The sequence below is a fragment of the Malus domestica genome, chromosome 04, assembly GCF_042453785.1.
Source record: "Malus domestica chromosome 04, GDT2T_hap1".
NCBI lineage: Eukaryota > Viridiplantae > Streptophyta > Magnoliopsida > Rosales > Rosaceae > Malus > Malus domestica.
The window spans coordinates 744532-769342 of NC_091664.1; the positions used below are offsets into that span (position 1 = coordinate 744532).

Below are 24811 nucleotides of genomic sequence, written 5' to 3' on the forward strand. Positions count from 1 at the left end.
AAGGATATAGGAAGGAAGGGAAAGAAAATGTTCTTGGTTCCATTCATCTCCAGACTTCACCCCTTTTATTATTAATTTTTGTTTAATTTTTAAGTGAATTAAAAATGGCCAAAAACTTAGTCCAGCTTAGTCCGATACTGCACCAAACGTCTTACTAAGTTAGTCCAGCTTAGTCTAGTCTAAGCCAGTCCAGCTTAGTTCCTGAAGCTAGTCCAGTCCGAGATAGTCCGGTGCAACAAACGCACCCAAAGGGGCTTTGGGCTCCAAGGCTGAGGGTTGGGAAAGGAAGCTAATAAGAAGCTCAGCTTCGATAAAATACGTCTTTTTCTTGGGTCAAAGGTTTGGGTTACGTTCAAAGCGCCTGGATTTACTTTACAGCGTAAAACTCAAAACTCCAAAACTCCCATGTATGTATATCTACGATCCTCCTCCTACGTCTGTACTGTCGCTTCCATTTCTCCAATCCCAAGAAGTGAACAGTTATAAATTACCTGAATTTCTGCAATCCAAGTCCGTACGAGTCTCTGAAAAAGTTCCCAGTCTTCCACCAGCAATACAAGCTTGATCGACGACGATCGTCGTCGTCGTCCTCTTCTAACAGCCTCTGATCCGAGGGTTTCGTTCTTCTTAGGTTAGCCTCTATCAATGCAACTTACGAATTGCACTTCCAATTCCACAATCTCGCCAATTAATTTTCATTTTCTGAAACATTAAATTTGAAATTTTTTTTCTCTCCTTTTAATGCTATGGATTATGGAAAGTTTGGATTTTGATTGAAATTTTGAATTGGGTTTTCTTCGTTTTGGGCAGTTGGGTTGAGTTCGACCAGAACAATGGCGCAGAGTAGTTGGGAAGCAGATAAGATGTACATACTGTAATTGTTTATGCTTTAATTGTGCTTTTGTTTATGGGGTTTTGCTGAATTTGGCTAATTTGCTATATATATATGCTGTATAGGCTTGATGTATACATATATGATTATTTAGTGAAGAAAGAATTACATGCCACTGCTAAGTCTTTCATGACCGAAGGGAAGGTTGCACCCGATCCAGTAGGTAATGGATACTAAACAATAGCAGAGACTAGCTGTTAATTACTTTGATATCAAGTTTTCGTGCTTAGTGAGTAGGAAATGCTCGGTCCTTGTTCAGTGTGTAATGTGTTATTACATATAATGCGCAGCCATTGATGCTCCCGGGGGCTTTCTTTTTGAATGGTGGTCTGTCTTTTGGGACATTTTTATTGCGAGGACAAACGATAAACATTCTGAGGCTGCTGCAGCGTATATAGAGGTTACTGTTTCAATTTTGATGTTATAGGTGTGGCTGCTACGTTAATATTGCCCTACTTATGAAAGAGTTTCGGCTGACCTCTTTATGCCCTCCTATGTTGCCAATGTGCAGGTACAACAAAGTAAAGCAAAAGAGCAGCAACAGCTGCAAATGCAGCAGTTGCATCTAATGCGTCAAGCTCAGATGCAACGGAGAGATCCTAATCATCCTCCCCTTGGTGGTCCACTAAATTCAATTAGTTCTGAAGGGATGCTTGGGCAATCTACTACTAGTGCACTGGCGGCAAAAATGTACGAGGACCGCTTGAAACACCCCAATCCAATTGAGTCAGAGACATCCCAACCACTCCTTGATGCCAGAGTTGCCCTTCTAAGATCAACGAACCATCCTGGGTGAGCAACTGGAAGATCATATTTTAACAGTTTTCTGATATCTGGTTGTTTTGGTAATTTACTTTTCTTGCTAACTTGCTGAAACAGTCAGATGGTTCAAGGAAACCCTGGAAGTGTTAATGCAGCATTACAACAAATCCAGGCTCGAAGTCAACAGGCCACAGTAACTACATATACGACCCAGTTGCACTGTTCTTCCCATTCTCTCTCCTTCTTATTTTAGTAAAGTTGTGGTTCTTCTTTGTCTGTAGGACATAAAGAGGGAGGTTAACATGGGCACTGCTCAGAGATCTTTGCCTATGGATTCTTCAATTTATGGGCAGGGAATGGTTCAGTCAAAACCTGGATTAGGAAATGCAGGTATGATTGCCTGATCCTTAAAAGGATGTAAGAATTTGAAGAAATATAGAACTTCAAAATGTCTTCCAGACATGAAAGAGGATTACAGGCATCTTAACTTTTTTTTACGTTTGAAATATAATTTCAGATTTTTTTAATATTTGGACCTTTCTTTTTTAGATATGTCTCTCGTATACCTGAAAATGCAATTATTTTTTATTTATTTCATATATTGTTATGTCAAAGCTAAACGTAGTGATGATAAACATCAAGTTATGCTCACTGTGTTTACAGTTGTTGACCATGCCTGCCGCACCAATGTAAAAAATAAAAAAGTTTCAATTGCTTCTTGTGTAAAATTTTAAGTGAATGCACCTAGAGTGCCAGATGTTTGGTGCCATGTACTCGCAGTGAATATTGGGCTTAGCACCTTATTTTGGCATGCCTTGTTGCTCAAATAATTACCAAAAAAACAGTGGGATTTCAAGGAGGTTGACTATTCAACGAGAGTGGGCATCATGATTTTATTTATGTCAAATTAGGTTACTAAGCAACATGCTTGCAAAATGTCTAAGAAGTCTTAGGTTTTGAGTTTTCTTATGCCATGTTTAATTATTTTTATGGAATTTTCCAATTATTCACAAAAAAAAAAAATATTATATTCTTTGCTTTCTGTGGAATGAAGGATTGAACCCAGGAGTTGGTGGTCTTCCATTGAAGGGGTGGCCTTTAACTGTGAGTTGTATTCTTGCATTTCATGTGTCCTAGTGATGTTTAAATATGACTGGTCCAACATTTTTAACTGAGGCATGTGCCAATTTGTACAGGGAATTGATCAAATGAGGCCTGGTTTAGGTGGACAAGTTCAAAAGCCTTTCCTGCAAGGTGCAACTCAGTTTCAGGTTCTCTCACCGCAACAACAACAGCTTTTGGCACAGGCTCAGGGACAAGGAAATGGTGGTAGCTCATCAATTTATGGAGATATGAGGGGATTTTCTAGGGGAAATTTAAATACAAAAGATACCCAACAAATGACAAATAATGGCTCCATAGGTTCTCCTATGCAGTCAAATTCATCAAAGGTAAGAGGTCTTTCACAAAATACCAAGATTAGTTCTCCTTGATTATAAATGCCATATCTGCAATCAATATTGAAAAGAAAACAGTCCACAAAACATTTGGTTCCACAGTAAATACTGCATGCTAGAGAGAGATGTATGTGAAATTTCTTTTACTGATATTTGAAATAGGGTGAAGAGGATATGATGAATATTTGGGTGAAATGCGCAAGTTGCCTACGGGCTTTAAAGACTTGACGCCATTAGTCTTCTCATGTTAGCACTTTCTTGACCATAAATGCCAAGCTTTAGCAGTAACAAATAGAAAGTTTAGGTGAAATCTTTCTAATTACATGGCTCATGACCACATTTTTGGACTCAAAATGATAGTTCCCCAATACGAACTGGCAGCATTGGACCTGAATGATAATTAGTCCCTAGGACTCATATACATGTCCTAGGTTCGATTTCTAGAGATAGCAAAAATGTGTTTTTTCCCCTCATACTGTTGTTGTTGTTGTTGTTGTGTATACTGTTGAGGTTTCCTTTAAAAAAAAAAGTTAGAATTAACGAGGGTCGAGAGTTCCTCTTCTTCTTTTGATTATGTTTCCACTTAAAAAGAAAGATGATATGAAAATTCCAATAGCCTTAGAGGAGCAAGGAGATTGTGTTTTAAGAGCGTTTGCATCTTTGTACATATAACTACAGTTGATTTTTCTTCTTGTCCCAGTGTTAGATTGACTGTTTCTATATGGTTAGTACTATCAGCCAAATATGTGGGGATTTTAAGATCCTAACTATTATAAAGGAAGTAGTGGGTTTTGACTCGCACTTGCCATCTTGGGTCAGTTTTATACTTTTTTTTTAACACAAGTTATAGTTTGATAACTACCTGTGTTTTTTCATACTTTTTAAGTAGACACAGTGGTGACATTTCCCTTAACTTGTGTTTCAATCGGATGAACATGTCACAGATGCAACACTCCTCATCTCAACAACAGGATCCTTTGCAGTCTCAGCAAGTACAGCAGGTTGTGCTTCCTTTTGTTGATATGATGATATCAAGTCCTTTTTTTAACCATTCACTGCAATACCTAAATATTTTATAGCGTTATGTGTTTGATTATTAATTCCATCTGAGCTTTTCTATTGAACTCCTTGGGAACTAGTAGTGTAGTTGATAATATGCACACACTGTGCTGTGCTCATATGTATGTTTAAGCAATGACTAATGGCTGTTTATCATGCAATAGAATAACCGCAAAAGGAAAGGACCTTCATCCTCAGGACAGCCTGCTAACAGTACTGGTACAGGAAATACAATTGGTCCTTCGCCCAATTCTCAACCATCAACTCCATCCACCCATACCCCTGGAGACGGAGTTGCTATGACTACTAATTTGCCAAATTCGAGCAGTGTTCCAAAAAGTATGATGATGTACGGTGCAGATGGAACAGGTGGCCTTGCATCATCCACAAACCAGCTGGTATGTAATGTTTACATAGTTAACCTTTGTCATCTACAAATAGGATGGGCAATCTGGATGCTTAAGTCTCCATAACCCATGATGTTACTCACAAGTAAAATTTTTAGAATCCAAAAAGCAATAGTCTTTACCGTTAATATTTAATAGGAACAAGCAATTACCCTGTAATTTCATACCTTTTCAATAGTATCTTGTCTGAAAATCATGTGTACAGGATTGAACATGGATTCTTCAAATTTGATGTTCCTATTATTTGATTGTGTTTATGACTGCGCCATGTTTCATTGGGTGTTGAAGGTGTTGTGTGGATTAGTGCCTTTCAAGACACATTTTTTGTAATAAGCTGAGGTCTTGAATTGTATATCCAAAAGTGTGCTATACTTTGCGTTTCACTAAAAACTTTATTGTCCAGACTCTAGAATCCTGCATATCCATTTTGTTCTCCATGTATAACCATCTATACCCTTAATGCACTTGTGTCCATTCTAGCATATCTGCTGACTTATGCTGAACTACCACTGTGAATCAGATTTTCCCAAGTAACTCTAAAAGGCCTGCTAATGTTTGAATTGCAGGAAGACATTGAACAATTTGGGGATGTTGGCTCTTTAGAAGATAATGTGGAATCATTCTTGTCACATGATGATGGAGATGGTAGGGATTTATTTGGCACATTGAAACGGAACCCTGCACATTCTGCAGAAGCTTCAAAGGGTAAACGATGATTTGCACTTTGAACAGTGTCCTTTTTTAATTTTTTATTTGGAAAAGTCTACATTGATATCAGAGTCGAAGATACATGAGTAGTCTGATGCAGTATCCAAACAAGTAATGGTATTAGCTTAAAAGCCAAGCCATCATCACTGCTTTTGCAGTATCATACCCTTCTGTCTCCGCAGATTCTCCTTGCCCCCTTGCTGCCAAGACCCAAGACTGTTTGATATTATAGTCGAAGATACATGTAATATCATGCCTTTACATGGACAATCTTGCTAATCTAAATTCATTGCAAACAAGATTTTCTCTATTCAGGCCAGTGTTAAACAGTTGATTGATCTAAATGACTGCAGAAGTGACACTTTGCTTTATATTCAGGTTTTTCCTTCAGTGAAGTTGGTTCAATACGTAAAAGTAATACCAAAGTTGTCTGTTGCCACTTCTCTTCAGATGGAAAATTGCTAGCCAGTGCTGGCCATGACAAAAAGGTATAAATCTCTGGGAAATGAATTACATGCTATAAAGGAATTGCTTTACATGCTCTAAACATACTGCTTTAAAAATGAGTCCTTTTTTTTTCTTCTTTTTTGTTTTCTTGCTGGTTATGTTTCCATTTATATAGTTTTTAAATAGGACATGACTTAAGGCACTTATAATTGCAAAGAGCTTTTATATATGTGAATTAGTTGTTTTTGATGCCACCCTTATATATTATAATGTTTCAAAAAGTGTTTATTCACTAATGCATCCCACAAATGATACAGTTACTAGTTACTACTGACCTGTATTATTTGTCAAAAACAAAGCATATGTACTGATTGTTACACTCCATATTTGGGATAACAATTAAGGTTAACCCTAATTTTATCCATGCCTGCAGTGCCCTTTTTTTATTTTATTTATTTATGGCAAGAGACCATTTTATGAGGAAGTACTGATACTAGAATCGCCTGAACCCTGAAGATGTCTTTACCATAATGTTTGATTGGCTTTGGTATATGTGCACTGCCACTGGCTCTGAATGATTAAGGGATTCTCCAAAATGACCTTTTTCCACTTCCACACAGTATTTCCGAATGGAGACAAGGCATTTTTCTTTTGTTTACTTGTAAGATTTTTGTGATAGTGGCTTATGGGGAAAATTCTGATATATGGAAACACAAATCCTTCCAAATCTTACCAAAATAGTCAGTTATCGGTTTGAAAAATGGTGTAATACAATTGACTTTTCAAGTTCCCATGAGGTCCTGGTCCTGCTCAGGTGGCGTTGGGGTGGTATGGTAGAACCTACCTACAGGTCCTGCTGTTGACAATATCAAAATTGTTTTAGGAACTTCTTTATCTGATAATTGTTAACTTGTCACAGAATTGGTTTTAGATTGATGTAATTTTGAGATGAGGTCTTAAACTGTTACTTTGGAATTCAGTATGTTAGGAGAGACTTAAATTGATTGAAACAACTAAATGAGTCACGTAATCCAAATTTCATATTATTAAGTAAATAATGCTGTGAATGCTTATCTTCTTTTTCCATGTCATTAGGTTGTTGTTTGGAATATGGAAACTCTACAAACTGAATTCACACCAGAGGAGCATGGCCTGATAATTACAGATGTTCGATTTAGACCAAATTCATCTCAGTTGGCAACTTCTTCATTTGACACAACTGTGCGACTTTGGGATGCTGCTGAAGTAAATTCTTTGCTCTTGCATTGCCTTTTTCTTTCCACTGTTGTCAAATGCATTTTCCAAAATAATTTTTTTGGCTCCCTTTCCTGGTTTTTTGTTTTGTTTTTCTTCGGTTTCTGAATAGTGGGTTCACTGTTGCAGCCAAACTATTGTTTACAGACATATGCTGGGCATACCTCACATGTAACATCACTTGATTTCCACCCTAAGAAGAATGACCTTTTCTGCTCTTGTGATGCCAACAATGAGATTCGCTATTGGAATATCAATCAGTATGCTAGCACTCGCGTTTCTAAGGCTAGTATTGTGGGGCTCTCTTTAATTTTGTGAAGCTCATGTTAACATTTGTTTATTTTCTGTACTCAATAGCAATCAGTCAATTATGCAGGGAGGTTCAGCACAGGTGAGATTCCAACCGAGAATTGGACAGTTGCTGGCTGCAGCATCCGGGAATGTTGTATCTATATTTGATGCTGAGACCGACAGGCAGACACATTCATTGCCGGTATCATTGGCCGTTTTTATTTCACCAAAACTTGAAAGTTTCATTTCATCAGCTTTGTAAAACCAATCACCTCAAAAGTACGGTATTTTGATATGTTACTAATCGGAGAGCAAAATATTTGAATCTCAGGGCCACTCCACGGAGGTACACTCTCTTTGCTGGGATACAAATGGAGAGTATTTAGCATCTGCCAGTCAAGAGTCTGTCAGAGTGTGGTCATTATCCTCTGGAGAGTGCATTCATGAGCTCAGTTCTAGTGGAAACATGTTCCATTCTATTGTATTCCATCCAAGCTACTCGACTCTCTTGGTTATTGGAGGATACCAGGTGAATTTTGCTTTGTTTTGATGATGTGAAACGAAATTTTGGATTGTGCGTTAGTTTGGTAAGTTGAAATATTTTGGAAGATAAATCTTCTCAGAACTGGCTGTCAAAACAAACTAAAAAGACTAGTTAACTTGGGTAGGTTTGGCCAGAGCTATATTGCATCAAACCATCACATAATTAATACAATTTCGTTGTGATTTATCGCCTGAAATCTATTTAAAAGACTCTGGAACTACCGTATCCTCTTTCAAAACGTAAATTTTGTGGGAACATCTATCTGTTCCTGTAAATTAATTATTTTTCTTTGATGTTGTAGAATGCTAATGCTGTTTTATTTTTTAAACTTAAATGCTTGCAGTCATTTGAGCTCTGGAACATGTCTGAGAACAAGTGTATGACAATTCAGGCACATGAGTGTGTAATATCAGCTTTGGCACAGTCACCGGTTACAGGAATGGTCGCCTCCGCCAGTTTCGACAAGTCCGTTAAAATCTGGAAGTAACATTGGCCATTTTTTGCTGCAAATCCCTAGTTTCAGGTCTGCTGCCCCTTTCATATCAACTTAAGAAGTTGGAATCAAACTTAAGACACAGGATCCATCATGTATTTAATTAGATTTGACATTTTTTTTAAATTATTTCTCTCCGTTTTAAAACCTATTTTTATACATGTACTATTACTAAGGTGCTTGTTAAAGTTTTAACTTTGTCAAAAGAGACAAGGTTATAAATATTACCCCAAATTCAACTTCGAAGGCTTTTGCTTTGATTGGTTTAGTTGGTGATGCTGTGAGTCATGATGCTGTTTTAGTTGGAATTATTGGCACAAGTTAGTAATTGAAAAAACTCATGTATTGTTACCCCGAGTTCAAACCCCCCTTCCCGCAGTTCAGATTAGCTTAAAGTAGATTATCGCTCGTATGTAAAATGTAGAACCAATGGCATAGTCATACATCCTTGATATCCAGTTTCCCATCATACACACTTGACAATTGAGGTACTTGGTCGATGTATCTGGTCACAAACCTCTCCAAGAACTTAATTTCTGCAGGCAACAACACATAAGCCAAACTCAAATCTTCATCTACCAACCCTTTCATCAACAAAACCTTCACAACCAAACACCTCGGAATAATTCTCTTCTCCAAACTGAAACACAACACCACGGGGCACGTCGCGATCAATCTCGAAGACCATCCCATCTTGTTCACCAAGAAATCCATAACCTGCATTATCTTCTTCTCCGACAGAATCATACAATGCGGGTTCTTCCTGAAAGCAGACACCACATCGTCCTCGGACCAACCCCAACTCCGCCTGTAAATTTCGCGATTTCGATTCCATATGGACCTGCTACTCTTCCCGCACAATGCTCTCATCGCCGTCACAAAAGTCGATTTCTTTGGATCAAATCCCATTTCCTTAACCTCACCCACAAGTGCACCAAACTGTTCATGCTTGCACATCAAGACGTGAGTGTTGTGAGCCAGCAGCAGAGTAATGCAGGACTGCGGCATCCCCAATTCCCTCAAAAGCCCGATATTCGGCACCACTTTCTTGGAGTGGTTTTCCAGGAAAATCCACGACTGGCGCTTCAAAACCGCGATCACATTTTCCCGGGAAATCAAACTCCTGAGAAAAGTATAAGATGGTATGATCTGATTCTCCAAGCTTCTCGACAGAAGGTGAGGATTAAAAGACAGAACTCTCCCAAGATCTTCCCTCGAAACTCCGAGAGAGCTGAAGAACTGGAGCTTGGGCAAAAGGGTATTCTCGGGATCGGCTAAAAGAATAGCAGGGCGTGACCTGACGAGCTTCGAAATCTGGGTTGCAGAGAGGCCGTGGCTGCTAAGAAGGGCCAGGACAGAGTCTGCTCCATGCGGGGATTGCAATTCCACCTTGCTGGACAATGAAATTGCATCTTCTGGGGACAATCCACATGAATTTATGAGGTAGGTGGCTGTGAAATCGTGTTTGTTTGCTGCTGAAATTTCTGAGGTGATGGATCTGCGGATTACCAGATTTTGAAGAGAAACGCAGGAGGGTTTTCGATCTCCGACGACAAATCTTTGGGCTGTGGAAGCAAATGTATAAGAAAATATTGAGCCGCCCAATCTGAGGCGGGTGTTGAATCTGTAGAGAGATAGCATCGTCACCATGTTAGCTGCTGGTGTGGTGCAATTGCCATCGCATAATTATATTAACTATTACAAAATAATTAAAATTGATTTTAGTTTTCATCTTATTGACCGTCAATGAGACACGTGTATTAAAAAAATTAAATCAAAGACATTCGACTCTATTTTTGTTTACGGTAAAAATAGACAGCTAAAAAGTAAGAAGTAAAATGATTCAGCTGTCACGTCATATATAACATCTCTTTTGGAGAATAATTTGATGTCTTTTAATCCTAGTTGGCTCATCTCCCTTAGAGTACGATTTGATGTCTTTTAATCCTAGTTCACGTATTTGATATATCCTTTGAAGATAGTCTTATGAATGAAATTATATTTCAAATGGTTAAGAAAGAACGTTTATTTTTGCATTGAACCATGTAACCACGACTCATCTAAGTTCACCCAAAGTTCAAACTAAATGTGAAACCGCAAATCCCTAATTTTTATCGTAACCAAAAAAAAAAAACCTAGAATATATCATTCGTCTACTTTATCGTTCACCTTCATCACCAATCAATCTCAAAGTTGAAGGAAGTGAAAAAAAGAAACAAAACAAGCAAAAAGCAAACAAAAATAAACAAAACTTGGTAATTGGAAGACTAAGCGCTTACTTGTTTTTGCTAGATATTAACAATCATGTCATGCAAAATGATTGCTTGCTGCTACCGGCCGGCTGCCTGCGAGTGGCTAAGAATAGCTTCTAAATTTTTGAACACTCTGCTACATCGGATCGATAAAAGTTATATCCAAATGTCGTCGAAGACATTACTCTCCGGATCGAGCTTACCGATATATATAAGCACATCGGATGCTTCAGTGCATGATTACTTCATTCCAGAAGCAGAAGCGCTTGATCAAATGTCACAAACCGCAGCTTGCGATGTTGCCGATTCCCAGCGCCTAGTTTGTATTATGCGAGAGATTATTCAATGCGCCTCGATCGCGATGCCGTACGTCATATGGTCTTATATAAGTTGAGATTTTTTTTTTTTTTTGAGTGTTTTTCTACTTGTATAATGACATATAACGTATGTGCTCGTGTTTTGATCACACTAAAAATTCTCTCTTACGATGCAACATAATGTCATTAATGACGTGACATGGGTGTCTTCAGCTTGAAAGCAATGAAATGCCTTAGATCCATGACGCAAGGCCATGTCACCAGAAATTCGGATGTTGCCTAGCTACTATAGTTTGAAAAGTGATCCTACAACTTTACTCCACACACAATTTAAATTCTAATTGTGAATTGTCTTTTTTATTCTATTAAATAGTTACATAAAGTACAAGATAAAATTAACAATGAAATTAATTAAAATTTCTCGATAAACCCACACCCAATAATAAATTATAAAACCTTTTATTGTAATGTGAACTGATAAATTTTGGGTTTTTAAGTAATTAGGTAATATTATTCACACACCTATTTTTACTTCTCTCACACTCATCTCAATTTTTAGCCAAGATCGAATGAATTAAAGAAGACTAATAGCCAAAAATTAATAAGAAGGTGCGAGAGGTAAAAATGAGTGTCAATAACATTTTTCTTTTAACTAATTGAGTAGTTTCAAATCTTTTGATGCAAGTATAAGCTTGTCGAAGTTTGAAGTTTGGTATTGTCGAAGTTAGAAGTTTGGTAGTATGGTGGCGAAGAGAAAGGGATTGATCAAGATGAGTACTTTTCATGAGAACTTTTGGATTCGATTTACTTTTGCCTTTCCTTTGCTAATTTGCATATAGGGTTTTTGATATTCTAAAATACTTTGGCTCAAATGTTTATTATTTTTCGTATCTTGAATGAAATGGTCTTTTTAAAACTACCTTATTATTTTAAATGCGATTTTGATTTTGATTTCATTTTCGATTTTGATTTTTTTTTTTTAACAAATGATATTATTTAGACTAAAAGGAAGGAGGTAGGCTGTGATTCAAATTTGTCTTTGACGAGAATGAAACTTAAAACCTCTTACTTACAAGTGAAGAGGAATATCACTAGACCATAGTATTAAGTGACGATTTATATTTCTATTAATGATGAAGAATTGAAAGGAATGACAACAAACCTGTTGGATGGAAAGAACGAATACTCTAATTTTTGGAATTTTATTTTTTTTAAAAGGGTTGTAGACATCGAAATTTCGGTAAATAAATGTTGACCGATAAATCAAAGTTTCAACGCTCATGTATTACATAAATTTTACACGTAGCGTGTGTCTAAACAAAAAATCGAAATAAGTTGGAAAAGTCATCAAACAGGACACGTGTCAACACCTGGCAGAAACGACTTATTTCATCTGGAATATTATATTCAAAATTAGGCCTTGGAAATTTCTATAAATAGAAGGCTAATTCATTCATTTAAAAAAACCAAAAAATCATTATGCAAAATTCTTGAAGCTCTGAAACTCCGAAGCCCTCAAGCATCCAGGTTCCCGAAGAATCAAGAAAGCTCTCTTCGTTCTTCGTTCATCGTTCTTCCAAGATCAAGCCCAAATGGCCCTTTGGATCAACAATCATCCACCAATTCAAGATCAAGCCCCGACGGCCCTTGAAGAAAGTGTGCTTCGTTCTTCGTTCATCGTTCTTTCAAGATCAAGCCCCGACGGCCCTTGAAGAAAGCACCATCGTTCATCATCCGTTCATCCAAGATCAAGCCCCAACGGCCCTTTGGATCAACAACGTCGACAAATCCACACATCCAACCGTTCTTCAAGATCAAGCCCAAAAGCCCTTGAAGATCCGTTCATCACTGTTCTTCAAGATCAAGCCCAAAAGCCCTTGGAGATCCGTTCATCACTGTTCTTCAAAGATCAAGCCCAAAAGCCCCTTTGAAAATCTGCTCAAATCCACCTTCAAGATTAAGTCCACGGCCCTTGAAGAACGTTCATCCTTAGATCAAGCCCAACGGCCCTTTGGATTAATCGCACATCCACAAATACACACCTTACGGAGATTGAATCAGAGGAACAAATAGAAGAGAGATTGTAACCCCAAAATCATAAAAAAATACAAATATTTGTTTGTGCATGTTGTTCTTGTCTCTTTCGTTTCAGGAATTTTCCGTGTTCACAAATTGGCACGCCCAGTGGGACTTTCTCTGCCTCTCATCTCTTTCTCCGTTCAAGAAATTCAAGCGGGCTTCCAAAATTAATGGCATCAAGGAAGGCTCAAACTGTTCCCGCAACCGGCGCAAAGAACAAAAGCGTCCTCGTCGCAACTGGTGTCACTTTGGGCATCACGACTCGAAGCATGGCAAGAGCTACTTCTGCCGCCTCTTTCACCTCTGTATTAACTCTGCCAAGGGAACAAAAGCACCCAAGGCACGAGCCTTTAATCACCTTAGCCTCACTAAGGGCACCAAGGGGGGAAAGCCCAAGGAAATACTCTGAATCCATGCTCTCCGATGCCGATTCAAGCGACAGTTCAGCCATGCAAGTCATGACCATTGGAGCAACTTCAATCGATGAGCAGCTGGCTCAAATGAATGAAGCAATCGCAAGGCTAACCCGAACTGTGGAAGAAAAAGACTTGCAAATTGCAGCACTAGTCAACCGATTGGAGGCGCAAGACAGCGATAAACCCAACCCAGAGGATGATCCACTAAAGGGAGGAGCTGGCGGAGACGAAGAACCCCCGGTGAAGAAAATCGATGGGAAGCCGGAGCCAGACCAAACAGCGGCACTCATGGGATCTCTTTCTATCCAGCAGCTGCAGGAGATGATCACCAACACCATCAAGGCACAGTACGAATGGAGCTCACATACCTCCTTGTTCTACTCGAAGCCCTATTCCAAGAAGATTGATGCCCTAAGGATGCCAAGGGGTTATCAACCACCAAAGTTCATGCAGTTTGATGGAAAAGGAAACCCAAAGCAGCACGTTGCACATTTCGTCGAAACTTGCAACAACGCGGGGACGGAGGGAGACTACCTCGCCAAGCAGTTTGTGCGCTCGCTGAAAGGAAATGCCTTTGAGTGGTACACGGACTTAGAGCCCGAGTCCATCAACAGCTGGGAGCAATTAGAGCGGGAATTCCTCAACCGCTTCTACAGCACCCGCCGCACTGTGAGCATGCTAGAGCTAACAAGCACAAAGCAGTGGAAGGACGAGCCAGTCATTGACTACATCAACAGATGGCGCACTCTAAGCCTCGACTGTAAAGACAGGCTCTCGGAAACCTCTTCAATCGAGATGTGCATCCAAGGCATGCAATGGGGTTTGCAATACATCCTTCAAGGCATTAAACCACGGACCTTCGAGGAATTGGCCACCCGCGCCCATGACATGGAGTTGAGCATCGCCCATCATGGGAAGAAGGAACCAATCGCCAACTACAAGAACGACAAAGTTCTTGAGACAAAGGTGGAGAAGGCTACGTGGAAATCCACCAAAGAAGCAATGACAGTCAACACAACTCCCGTCAAAATCCCTACACGAGGCAAGGCAATTCAAACCAAAGCTTTTCGTGATCAAGAGATGCGTAGACGCACTTTGAATGAGCTTGAGGAGAGGACTTATCCATTCCCCGACTCTGATGTGGTTGCCATGTTAGAAGACTTGCTGGAAAAAAAGGTGATTAGTTTGCCTGAGTGCAAACGGCCAGAAGAGATGAATCGCACTGACAGTCCAAGGTACTGTAAATTCCACCGCTTCATCAGTCATCCGACAGAAAAATGTTTCGTGCTGAAAGATCTCATCATGAAGCTGGCTCAGAAAGGAATCATCGAGCTAGATCTTGATGATGTGGTAAAGTCAAACTATACCACCTTCACTTCTGGCTCTTCCGACTCAAAGTTTTCACCTCAACCGCTGGGGGCATCCTCCAAGACAAGCAAAATTGAAGGATGGACTTAAGTCACTCCTAAGAAATTGCACAAGAAGCATACGTCTCCTTCGCAAGTCCGCCAATCGGAAAGGGGGCAAATCAGCTCTTGTCAACCTTCAAAGCAACGTGAACATGTTGAAGATGATGAAATTGCGACACAAAGATCGTCCGTTGCCATCACGATGCGCGACTTCTTGCCCGAAGACTTCTTCAAACACGCGGTCAAAGCTCCTTGCTATGAAAATTGTGAGGAACGCCTCTCCCGGATTGCTTGACAAAATTCACAAATTCTCCTCGCCCGTACGAGTCTAAACTGCATGGCACAAAGCTCCTGGTCTGCACGAGCATAAAAGGCAACACCAATGCTCCTTGTTCGCATGAGCCTAAATTGCATGGCACAACGCTCCTTGTCCGGACGAGCATAAAAGGCGACACCAACGCTCATAGTCCGCACGAGCTTAAAAGGCGACACACCACGCTCCTTGCCTGCACGAGCCGAAACTGCAACACGGCACCAAATGCTCATTGTCTGCACGAGTTGAAACTGCAAACGAAACCTACACTCCTTGCCTGCATGAGTTAAAACTACAAACGGCACAAAAAGAAAATACCAAAAATATGGATGTATTTGAACTACGTTTTGACTTGATCTCTTTCTTTGGAAGGGTACGTAGGCAGCTCGAGCATTCAAAATTTCGAGTTCAGTCACATCAAAATATAAATAAATGTTTTATTAAAGAAAGTCAATTTTATTAAATAAAAAAATAATAATGAATACATATGTTTATGTATTTACAAAAAAAAAAAAATCCTTATACATATATATATATATATATATATATATATGTCTTCTATCTAGCAGCAATAAGCCCATCAAAAGGAGGTTGGCCAAGCCCAAAGCCTATTGTCCAAATCCAGCTCCAAGAAGAAGAAACCCAAATCAAACCAGGCCCATCTTCCAGAAGCTGCTAGTACAAGCCGAAGATGAAGCTTCTTCAGATCCTGACTCGGTCCACATCTAGTAAATTCCGGCTTGTTCTTGAGCATCGAGGATTTCCAGAGACACTGCCATGCTCGCCGTGCACCTTCTTCTTCTTCCTCTTCTCCGCCATGGCTCATGCACACCCACACCCCATACGCGAACCGGGTCCAATGGAATGACTCCGTTTCGATCTACACCAGGCCCAAGCCCAGTCTCTCAGCCATCTCCACAACGCATAAGATCCAGGCCCGATTCTCTATCTCCCGCAAACTCATCCCCACAATCCCGAGATATCGATTTCGAGAACACTCCGCCATCTCCACAACGCATAAGATCCTGACCCTCAGATTCTCCAGACCCTCAAAGCTCATTCCTTTCAAGGTCTTCGGCTTTTCCTCCCTCAGCCCAATTGAGGATGGCTCCGCCGACCAGTTTTTGCAGAACAATTCAATTGCGGATTTCATGCAGTTCAAAATGGGTCCCGATGGCGAAATCGGGGAGCTGCAGACAGGTCCTCCACGGACGAGCCTCATGCTCCTAGGCTCTGTCAGATCATCTCAACGCCGGCGCCGACACCACCTCCACCCAAACCCTCGGAGAGTACTCCGACTCTACCACCATCATATCCCCGATGAACTCTCACTTCCCGGCTTTGACTTGCCACGACACCCTCCTCCTCATCTTCGAGAAGCTCCCGATCTCCCATCTCCTCTCGACCCGTACTCGGACCACAACTGCTGGGAGCGGTCGAAGGACATGGACACATCACGCGCTGTGTACAAGATCGATAAAAAAAAAAAAAAAAAAGCCACCCGGGGTCTGACATGGCTGGCGAAATCGCCACTGCTCTTACCGCTGCTTCTATTGTGTTCAGATCACGTGCAGCCCAGCAGCTCTCTTTCTGCCCATCCTCACTCGGCTCCAAGCCTTCATCTATCCCGCCACGCCTTCTCAAAAACATCATGCGAACAGGAAGATCGCAGTAACCAAAATTGATGAGAAGGAAAGATCGGTGGAAATCAATCACGTGTTGGTGTCGCACCCGAATCTGTTTCTTGACGGACCAATTTCGATTCACGGTGTTCTTGGCCCGTTCTCCGCTTTGGATCCGAGAGATGTTAATCAGGGTTGGGATATTATCCAATCGTCTGCCTGTGATGCCAATTCCAACATGGTTTCTGATGTTCCTGATGCCAAGAACATGGTTGAATGGTCCTGGATCATCCGATTGTTGAGCTCGAATGGGTTCGTTTCTTTCATTGTCTGGCTGAACTCTATTCTTGATGGGATTCTTGGAGATCATAAGGGTTTGAAGTCAGTGACAATCTTTCTTCCGCCAAGCTTGGAGCTTGAAGCGTATCCTCCCCCAGCTCGATAAGGCGCTACCTTTGATACTCAAATGCCGAGCCAACGGCATCATGAAACGAGTCTTCACCATTATCCGGGCTGCCCAGTTCCGGAAAATGACGTCCCAACTTGAAAACTCCATCGGCGACCTGTCGTGGCTGCTACGGGTGTCTGCTCCTGTGGATACTTGGGAAGATGGGTACTTGGGGTTGTCTCCAATTGCTGCAAACGAGCCAATTTTGTGCCTCATTTGGGAGCTGATTGCAATTCTGCATACTGGGATCGATTGCTGAGGGGCCGTAATGTGAAAAAGATGAAAAGTCACGGTGCTGGTGGAGATCATAGAGGTAGGGTCGCAGCGGCAGAAGGAGATATTGGTGGCAATTTTGTTGCGGTTGGAGTTGCAAATTCAGGACTGTTTGATAAAGATGGAGATCGTCAAGAACTGCTTCGCCAGGAGCGAGATGGTGGAGGTCCTCATCCAGCCTTCAGACCGCCATCTTGGAGCCCAGACCACCGCAGCTTCAAAAGCTTCGTGGAAGCCACGAACTCCACACCTCCGGCTCCCTTTCTCCGTCCATCTCCGTCGATGCTCTCTGCAAGCCCTCTATCCCTATATATATATATATAATAATAAATAAATAAAAAAGTTTCCAAGTGGTTGCCAGCACCGAAGGCAAAGAAAAATAGATTAGAATTTTTTAAGGGGTATGATGCTTTGTGTGCGTGTTTATATGTGTGTGTATATAAAAATATATGTATATATATGCATGTGGTGCATCCAGCACTAAAGAAAAAAAATATATAATAATAATAATTAGAAAAAAAAAAGGAGTGGTGGATCAGCACCACGAAAAGAAGAAAGAAGGAATTAAAAGAAAAAATAATAATAATAATAAAGGGCTTCATGGTGCGTCTGGCACCATGTGCAGAAAAAGAAAGAAAAAAAAAATATATATATATATAAAGAAGTAAATGGATCCTTGGTGGCTAGCACCATGCAAAAAAAAAAGAGGGGAAAAGGTTTTGGAATGGTGGATCAGTTCATGTGAAAAATTAATATGTATGTATGTATGTGTGTATGCATAATATATGTATGTTTACAGCAAAAAAAAAAAAAAAAAAAAAACAAATGCATTGAGAGAAATAAAGTCCGTTTTTATTTACTTATTTTTTCTGGAAATTTTACATAAATTTGCATTATACATACTTAAAAAAAAAAAAAAATCAAATCAAATTTACAAGAGGGGATCTTCAAGGACGATCAGGTGCCGCCTCACCACTCGGCAGAGCTCCAGAAATGAGAGGCGCCGGAGGTTGACTGTTTGAAGCCACACCACTCGGCGGAACTCCAGGAAGAGGAGGTACCAAAGGTTGATCATTTGGAGCTTCATTACGCGGTACAGCCCCAGAAGACGAAGGCAAATGTTGTTGGAACAAACCCACAAACCTCCGATGATCAAGTAAAATCTGACCATCAGATTCCTGCATCTGGTCAATTTTCCTCTTCATGTTTGTGGCATAGTTGTGTGCGAGCTTGTGCAACTGTTTATTCTCATGCTTGAGCCCTCTAATCTCCTGTTTGAGACTCATCACTTCAGCCGCCAACGATTCAACTTGACGGGTTCGAGCAAATAGGCGTTGGGCCATATTGGACACAGAACCCGCACACTGCACACTAAGAGCCAGAGACTCCTTAACAGCCAACTCATCAGATCGCCTGGAAAGTAGTCTGTTATCTTTGGGAGTGACAAGGTTCTGGGCCACCACCGCGGCGGTCATATCATTCTTCATCACCGAATCCCCAACGGTAAGAGGACCAGTAGGGGATATGAAGGATGGGCGCCATATGTTGTCTGGAGAAGGCGGGACTGCCTCTTCACCAAGATTCAAGTCAAAACGACGGTCAGAGGGTCCAGACATTTTCAAAGTGTTGAAGAAAGAAGAGATCGGACAAATCAAGATCTTAGAAGTGCAAGAAGAGAGTTTTCACAAGCGAAAATTCAAATGTGCTTTGAAACGAACTGCGTGCCTCTATAAAAAATCAGCACTCGACGGGATTTCAGAGATCGAAGAGGCGAGCTCAGAATTCGAAGAGGCCAATTCAAAAATCGAAGAGGTGCTAGCTTTCTCAAAAACTGGGCTCGCTCGGAAACCACGGGCCAATCTTTCTTTCCAGACTTGTTCGCACTTGTCACATGCAACCTCTGTGCTCGACGGAGCTCAGAAATCGAAGAGGCAAGCTCAGAAATCGGAGAGGCATCTTGCTTTTCCAGACGCGTCAACACCCATCACACGCAAACTCAGCTTAGCGGAAATCACGGGTAATTTGTCGAAGCGCCAATCCCAGATATCGAAGAGGCGCTAGTCTTTTTCAGCCGCGTCACCACCTGTCATATGCACACTCAACTTTGCGCAAATCACGGGCAATTTGTCGAAGATTTTCGGTGAAGGAGAAAGCACGTGAAGTTTACTGTTCAATCACGCGTTAGTTGCCGACACGAGTGAAAGAATAGTACCTCTACAGGTATTAAGGGACCTCCTATAACTGTCCACCTTCACCCTTCATAGCAAGGTAGACATACAGAACCTTTCTTCATCTCCGAGAATGCCTTCCCAACGAAGCCTCTCGGGTCACTCAGTGTTCCTTATTCCTTGGGGTACCTCTGCAAGCCAATGACTCCAAAGCAAAAGTATCTCATATCACCAGGGTAGAAAGCAAGAGTATCTCATATCATGCGTTCTCCCTGTCCTTTCCTTTGTCCTTGTTCCTACCTACAAAGACAAGGATAAAGAAAACAATATGCCGGAACTTCCACTCAAACTCGGATAAGGAACCGACTGCTGGGAACCCTTCCCTGATTGCCTACCTAGCACTGCTCTCCAGTACTCGTCTCCCACTGCTGCTGTACTTCCAAAGAAGCTACCACATCTGCCTGAAGAATAGATAAGGCAAGTGAAAATGATACCTTGCAGCATGTGGAGACAACGTGCAGAAGGAACAAGCAGAGAAGAATACGGTCTGCACAGTCAACTTAGCAGAAGGAGTCCGAGCTGAAGAACTCGAGAAGCTGCCACATCTGCCTGAAGAAACAAGCAGAGAAGAATGCAGCATGCACAGCCAACTCAGCAGAAAGAGTCTGAGATGAAGAACTCGAGAAGATGCCACATCTGCCTGAGGAACAGATAAAGCAAGGGAAAATAATACATTGAAGCATGTGGAGACAATCACAACAAAGCACGTGCTGATTCATCCGCTACTTCTTCAAAATCAAAAGTATCTCATATCATCAGGGTTGCAATCACTCTGGACGGTGAACTCGTTTTGACCCTCAAATTCTTGGGTCGACTTACTAGGCGTTGTGGGCTGCACGTGCCGATTCACCACCCTTGAATCGAATTCTTAAAGATCAAGTCACCAACTGGAAGAAAAAGCCCATCAATCTTGAAGATCATACTGTTGACCAAACTGCTCAGGTGTGAATTAGAAAGATTGAACAAAGAAACAGGTTGTCACCTTTACCTCGTGCCTGCTTGCCATGTGTTCGAGTCAACCTTCAAGAATCAAGCCTCAACGACCCTTGAAGAAATTTCCAGCCAAATTCAAGATCAAGCCTCGACGGCCCTTGAGGAAATCACAAGTCCGATTCAAGATTAAGTGTCTACCACCCTTGAATCAAAACCTAGTTCAAGAATAAGCTGTGGAAAATCAACAATTGGAGGAATCCAGAAAATCCTCCAACCCAGTTCAAGATCAAAGCTGTGGAAAGTCAACAAGCGCAACAAAATATGTGCCGATTCACCCACTACCAAAGCCAAAGATCATCTACCACATGAAGCTCCTTGTGGTCCAATTTCAACCTTCAAGATCAAGCCTCGACGACCCTTAAAGAAATTTCAAACAAAAGTTCAAGAACAAGCCTCAACGGCCCTTGAAGAAATCTCAAGCCCAATTCAAGATCAAGCATCAACGGCCCTTGAAGAAATCTCCAGCCCAATTCAAGATCAAGCCTCGACGGCCCTTGGATCGACATCTACAGTAAGGGACTTCAAAACGCATCTCCTACACGTGACAAGCACATGTATACGACGTGCCTTGAAGTGGGGGCATTTGTAGACATCGAAATTTCGGTAAATAAATGTTGACCGATAAATCAAAGTTTCAACGCTCATGTATTACATAAATTTTACACGTAGCGTGTGTCTAAACAAAAAATCGAAATAAGTTGGAAAAGTCATCAAACAAGACACGTGTCAACACCTGGCAGAAACGACTTATTTCATCTGGAATATTATATTCAAAATTAGGCCTTGAAAATTTCTATAAATAGAAGGCTAATTCATTCATTTAAAAAAACCAAAAAATCATTATGCAAAATTCTTGAAGCTCTGAAACTCCGAAGCCCTCAAGCATCCAGGTTCCCGAAGAATCAAGAAAGCTCTCTTCGTTCTTCGTTCATCGTTCTTCCAAGATCAAGCCCAAACGGCCCTTTGGATCAACAATCATCCACCAATTCAAGATCAAGCCCCGACGGCCCTTGAAAAAAGTGTGCTTCGTTCTTCGTTCATCGTTCTTTCAAGATCAAGCCCCGACGGCCCTTGAAGAAAGCACCATCGTTCATCATCCGTTCATCCAAGATCAAGCCCCAACGGCCCTTTGGATCAACAACGTCGACAAATCCACACATCCAACCGTTCTTCAAGATCAAGCCCAAAAGCCCTTGAAGATCTGTTCATCACTGTTCTTCAAGATCAAGCCCAAAAGCCCTTGGAGATCCGTTCATCACTGTTCTTCAAAGATCAAGCCCAAAAGCCCATTTGAAGATCTGCTCAAATCCACCTTCAAGATCAAGTCCACGGCCCTTGAAGAACGTTCATCCTTAGATCAAGCCCAACGGCCCTTTGGATTAATCGCACATCCACAAATACACACCTTACGGAGATTGAATCAGAGGATCAAATAGAAGAGAGATTGTAACCCCAAAATCATCAAAAAATACAAATATTTGTTTGTGCACGTTGTTCTTGTCTCTTTCGTTTCAGGAATTTTCCGTGTTCACAAGGGTGTAAAGATAAATTTTAATATTGAATTGGGTTTCTAAGTGTAGTTTAGGTAATAAATTTGAGCATGTGGTTCAATATCCTAGTGGATAGGATATTGAATTTCTACCCATGTGTTCCGTGTTCAAAACTCCCTCTCTCCTAACTTATTGTAATAGTTTTGAATCATTCCCCCTCCCCTTAATAATAATAAAATTAAGGATAAATATCAGTTTATTACTCTCAAGTTTCGTGGTTTTCAATATTTAGTAGATTAAGTTTTTTTCATCCTAGAGTCATACCTAAAGTATTAATTTTAGAATAGTCTCATGAAAATAAAAAATTATAAAAATTAATTATAAAAAATAAAAATAAAACCCTTCGTCTTCCCCACCACCATCCATCCTCTCCACCCATGGCCCACCTGAGCCACCCCTTCTTCCGTCACCAACCTCGTACCACTCCTCCTCTCCTCCCGCTGCAACATCTCCTCCGTCGGCAGAACCCTAAACCCCAAAAAATCCAATCCCAGACTAGCTATTAGGCAGCGAGTTGACTCGGGCGTGTCGACATAGCAGCGAGTACGAGGCGAATGTTCCTCCTTCGTCATTGTCGTCTGCTTTGAGCACAATAAACACGTACTTGAGCAGGGGGATGAGGGTGAGAGTCCAGAATACGAAGTCCAGAACAAAAACACGAAATGCCAAAAGACGGTGGTGCCTTCCTTCTACTCAGTAGTCACTTCTGTAAAAAAAAATATTAGAATATCTCGCTTTAAGCTTATCTCTGAGAGCAGAGGGGGGAGCGATCACATTGTCATTTCTGAATCAAACCACCTAAAATTTAGAAAAAAAGCTGAGAAAATGAAACGATCGAGTAAGTTCGTGTGAGAATTGTAAGCAAACCCCTTTCATAAATTAAACTTAACAATGACTGATAGTCTGATATTGGTTAAGGTAGATAGTCGAACTAATATGCTCGCTACTTTGCTCTTCAAGTTTGAATGGATCAGAATTCTCTTTGTAGAAAAAGAACTATACAAACCAAATCTTTTAGAAACTTTACGAGAATAAACAAAAATAAAGAAGAATAAATTCTTATTTTCCTTTTCTGGGAAGAGCCAAATGTTTCAGTATTTGTTAATTGTTTACTTCTGGAATATAATTTGTCTAGTTTTTTGCCGCCACCAAACGTGAATTTTGACTTCTCTCCAACCCAGATTCTCCAACCTCTTCGTAGCAGACAGCACCATGACCAGCCGTGGAAGAGCCCGGCGGCGCGAGGCGGGAGTTACTGAGAAAGCAGAGAGTGATGGCTTGGAGGAGAGAGAGAGAGGGGGGCGGGGGTGTCGGAAAAATGGGGAGCGGATTTGGGACACTGATGTGGCCATAGTCGGGTCGGGCCGGCGGTGATGCTAGAGAGGGACGAATGAGCCTCCTCCTCTATCGTCCATGGTAATCATCTAGTACACCATAACCTCAATCCAGAATCTGTAATCAGATCAATCACCACATGTCATAGGACTTTTTTCTCTCTCGCTCTCGCCAGAAAATTGAGCGTACCGAAAATGTGGCGTGAACCGGCACTGGACCGCCGATGGAAGAAGGAGGAGGAGCTTCTGGTTCTTCACCGGTGAAAGACGAAGGAGCTTGATCGGAGACGGAAGTGAAGAAGTGGAGCGAAAGAGACGGAGGCGGGGGCAGAGAGGGAAGAGAGAGAGAGAAAGAGAGAAAGAAGTGGTTCATGAGTAATGTTTTTTATACCATATTTCTATACCACCTTAGGTAGCATCTGATATGTACAGCCACATTATTTGAATTAATCAGATTTTTAAATTTAGTTCATTATTTAATAAACTAATAATTAAGAAAAACTAGTTAATTAAATGATAATTGTGGTATACGAGGAGTCTTCTTCTTCATTTCCTTGGGTTTTGCAAATTTTTCAAATGATGTGGCTATATACATCAAATGTCACATAAGGTGATATAAAAATATGGTATAAAAACATGGTATGAATAGTATTACTCGTGGTTCTTGGAGGAATAAGAGAGAATCTTGAGAGGAAAGCTAAGGTTTATGGAAGATTTGGGAGTCAGATTCCATCGCAGAGTCAGTTAACAATCAAGAGGTGGGGGAAGAAGCCTGGAATTGGATTGGGTTTATTTAATGAATTATGTTAATTTAAAAAAAAATTGAATTTTTAATTTTTACGTGGATCCCTTAATAACACATGACATCCAGTCATTATCCACATGAGTGCAACATCATTAGTTAATCGAAGACTTAACAGCCAGACTAACGGATGTATGAGACTGTCTCAAAATTAACACTTTATATATGACTTTGAGACAAAAAAAACTTCATGTACTAAATGTTGAAAACCACGAAACTTTAGAGTAGTAAACTGATATTTACCCTAAAATTAAAAAAAAGTAATAAATTTTGAGTTTAGAGATATATTGATAGTTTAATAAAAATAATATGGATGTAGATATTAAGTTTTTTTTTCATTTTTTGAACAAATGACAGAATGAGATTATATGAATTCAAATACAATTTAACTTTGTCAAAATTATAGCCCTGCACTATTTCTTTAAAAATTATATTTTTAGTGTGCTATACTTAGAAAATAA

General features: G+C 40.6%; 2 protein-coding genes across 3 annotated transcripts; one reads left to right on the forward strand and one right to left on the reverse strand.

Annotated features, from left to right (window-relative positions):
• Positions 1 to 321: 321 nt before the first annotated feature.
• Positions 322 to 8560, forward strand: LOC103443495 (transcriptional corepressor LEUNIG_HOMOLOG-like). 2 transcript variants are annotated; one of them, XM_070819810.1, is made up of 18 exons: positions 322 to 631; positions 811 to 865; positions 958 to 1055; positions 1183 to 1292; positions 1404 to 1684; positions 1772 to 1847; positions 1936 to 2044; positions 2709 to 2758; positions 2851 to 3105; positions 4056 to 4112; positions 4335 to 4568; positions 5144 to 5282; positions 5664 to 5773; positions 6828 to 6977; positions 7116 to 7271; positions 7363 to 7479; positions 7609 to 7806; positions 8165 to 8560. In XM_070819810.1, the coding sequence occupies exons 2-18, from the start codon at positions 834 to 836 to the stop codon at positions 8306 to 8308; spliced, it is 2316 nt and encodes a 771-aa protein (XP_070675911.1). In that variant the 5' UTR covers positions 322 to 631; positions 811 to 833; the 3' UTR covers positions 8309 to 8560. The 2 variants fall into 2 exon arrangements, with proteins under 2 accessions (XP_070675911.1, XP_008380582.1); XM_008382360.4 differs by having other exon boundaries at positions 417 to 631; positions 811 to 874.
• A 139-nt stretch (positions 8561 to 8699) lies between these two features.
• Positions 8700 to 10101, reverse strand: LOC103443494 (transcription termination factor MTERF6, chloroplastic/mitochondrial-like). Its single transcript, XM_070819811.1, has one exon. The coding sequence runs from the start codon at positions 9962 to 9964 to the stop codon at positions 8753 to 8755; it is 1212 nt and encodes a 403-aa protein (XP_070675912.1). The 5' UTR covers positions 9965 to 10101; the 3' UTR covers positions 8700 to 8752.
• Positions 10102 to 24811: the final 14710 nt, after the last annotated feature.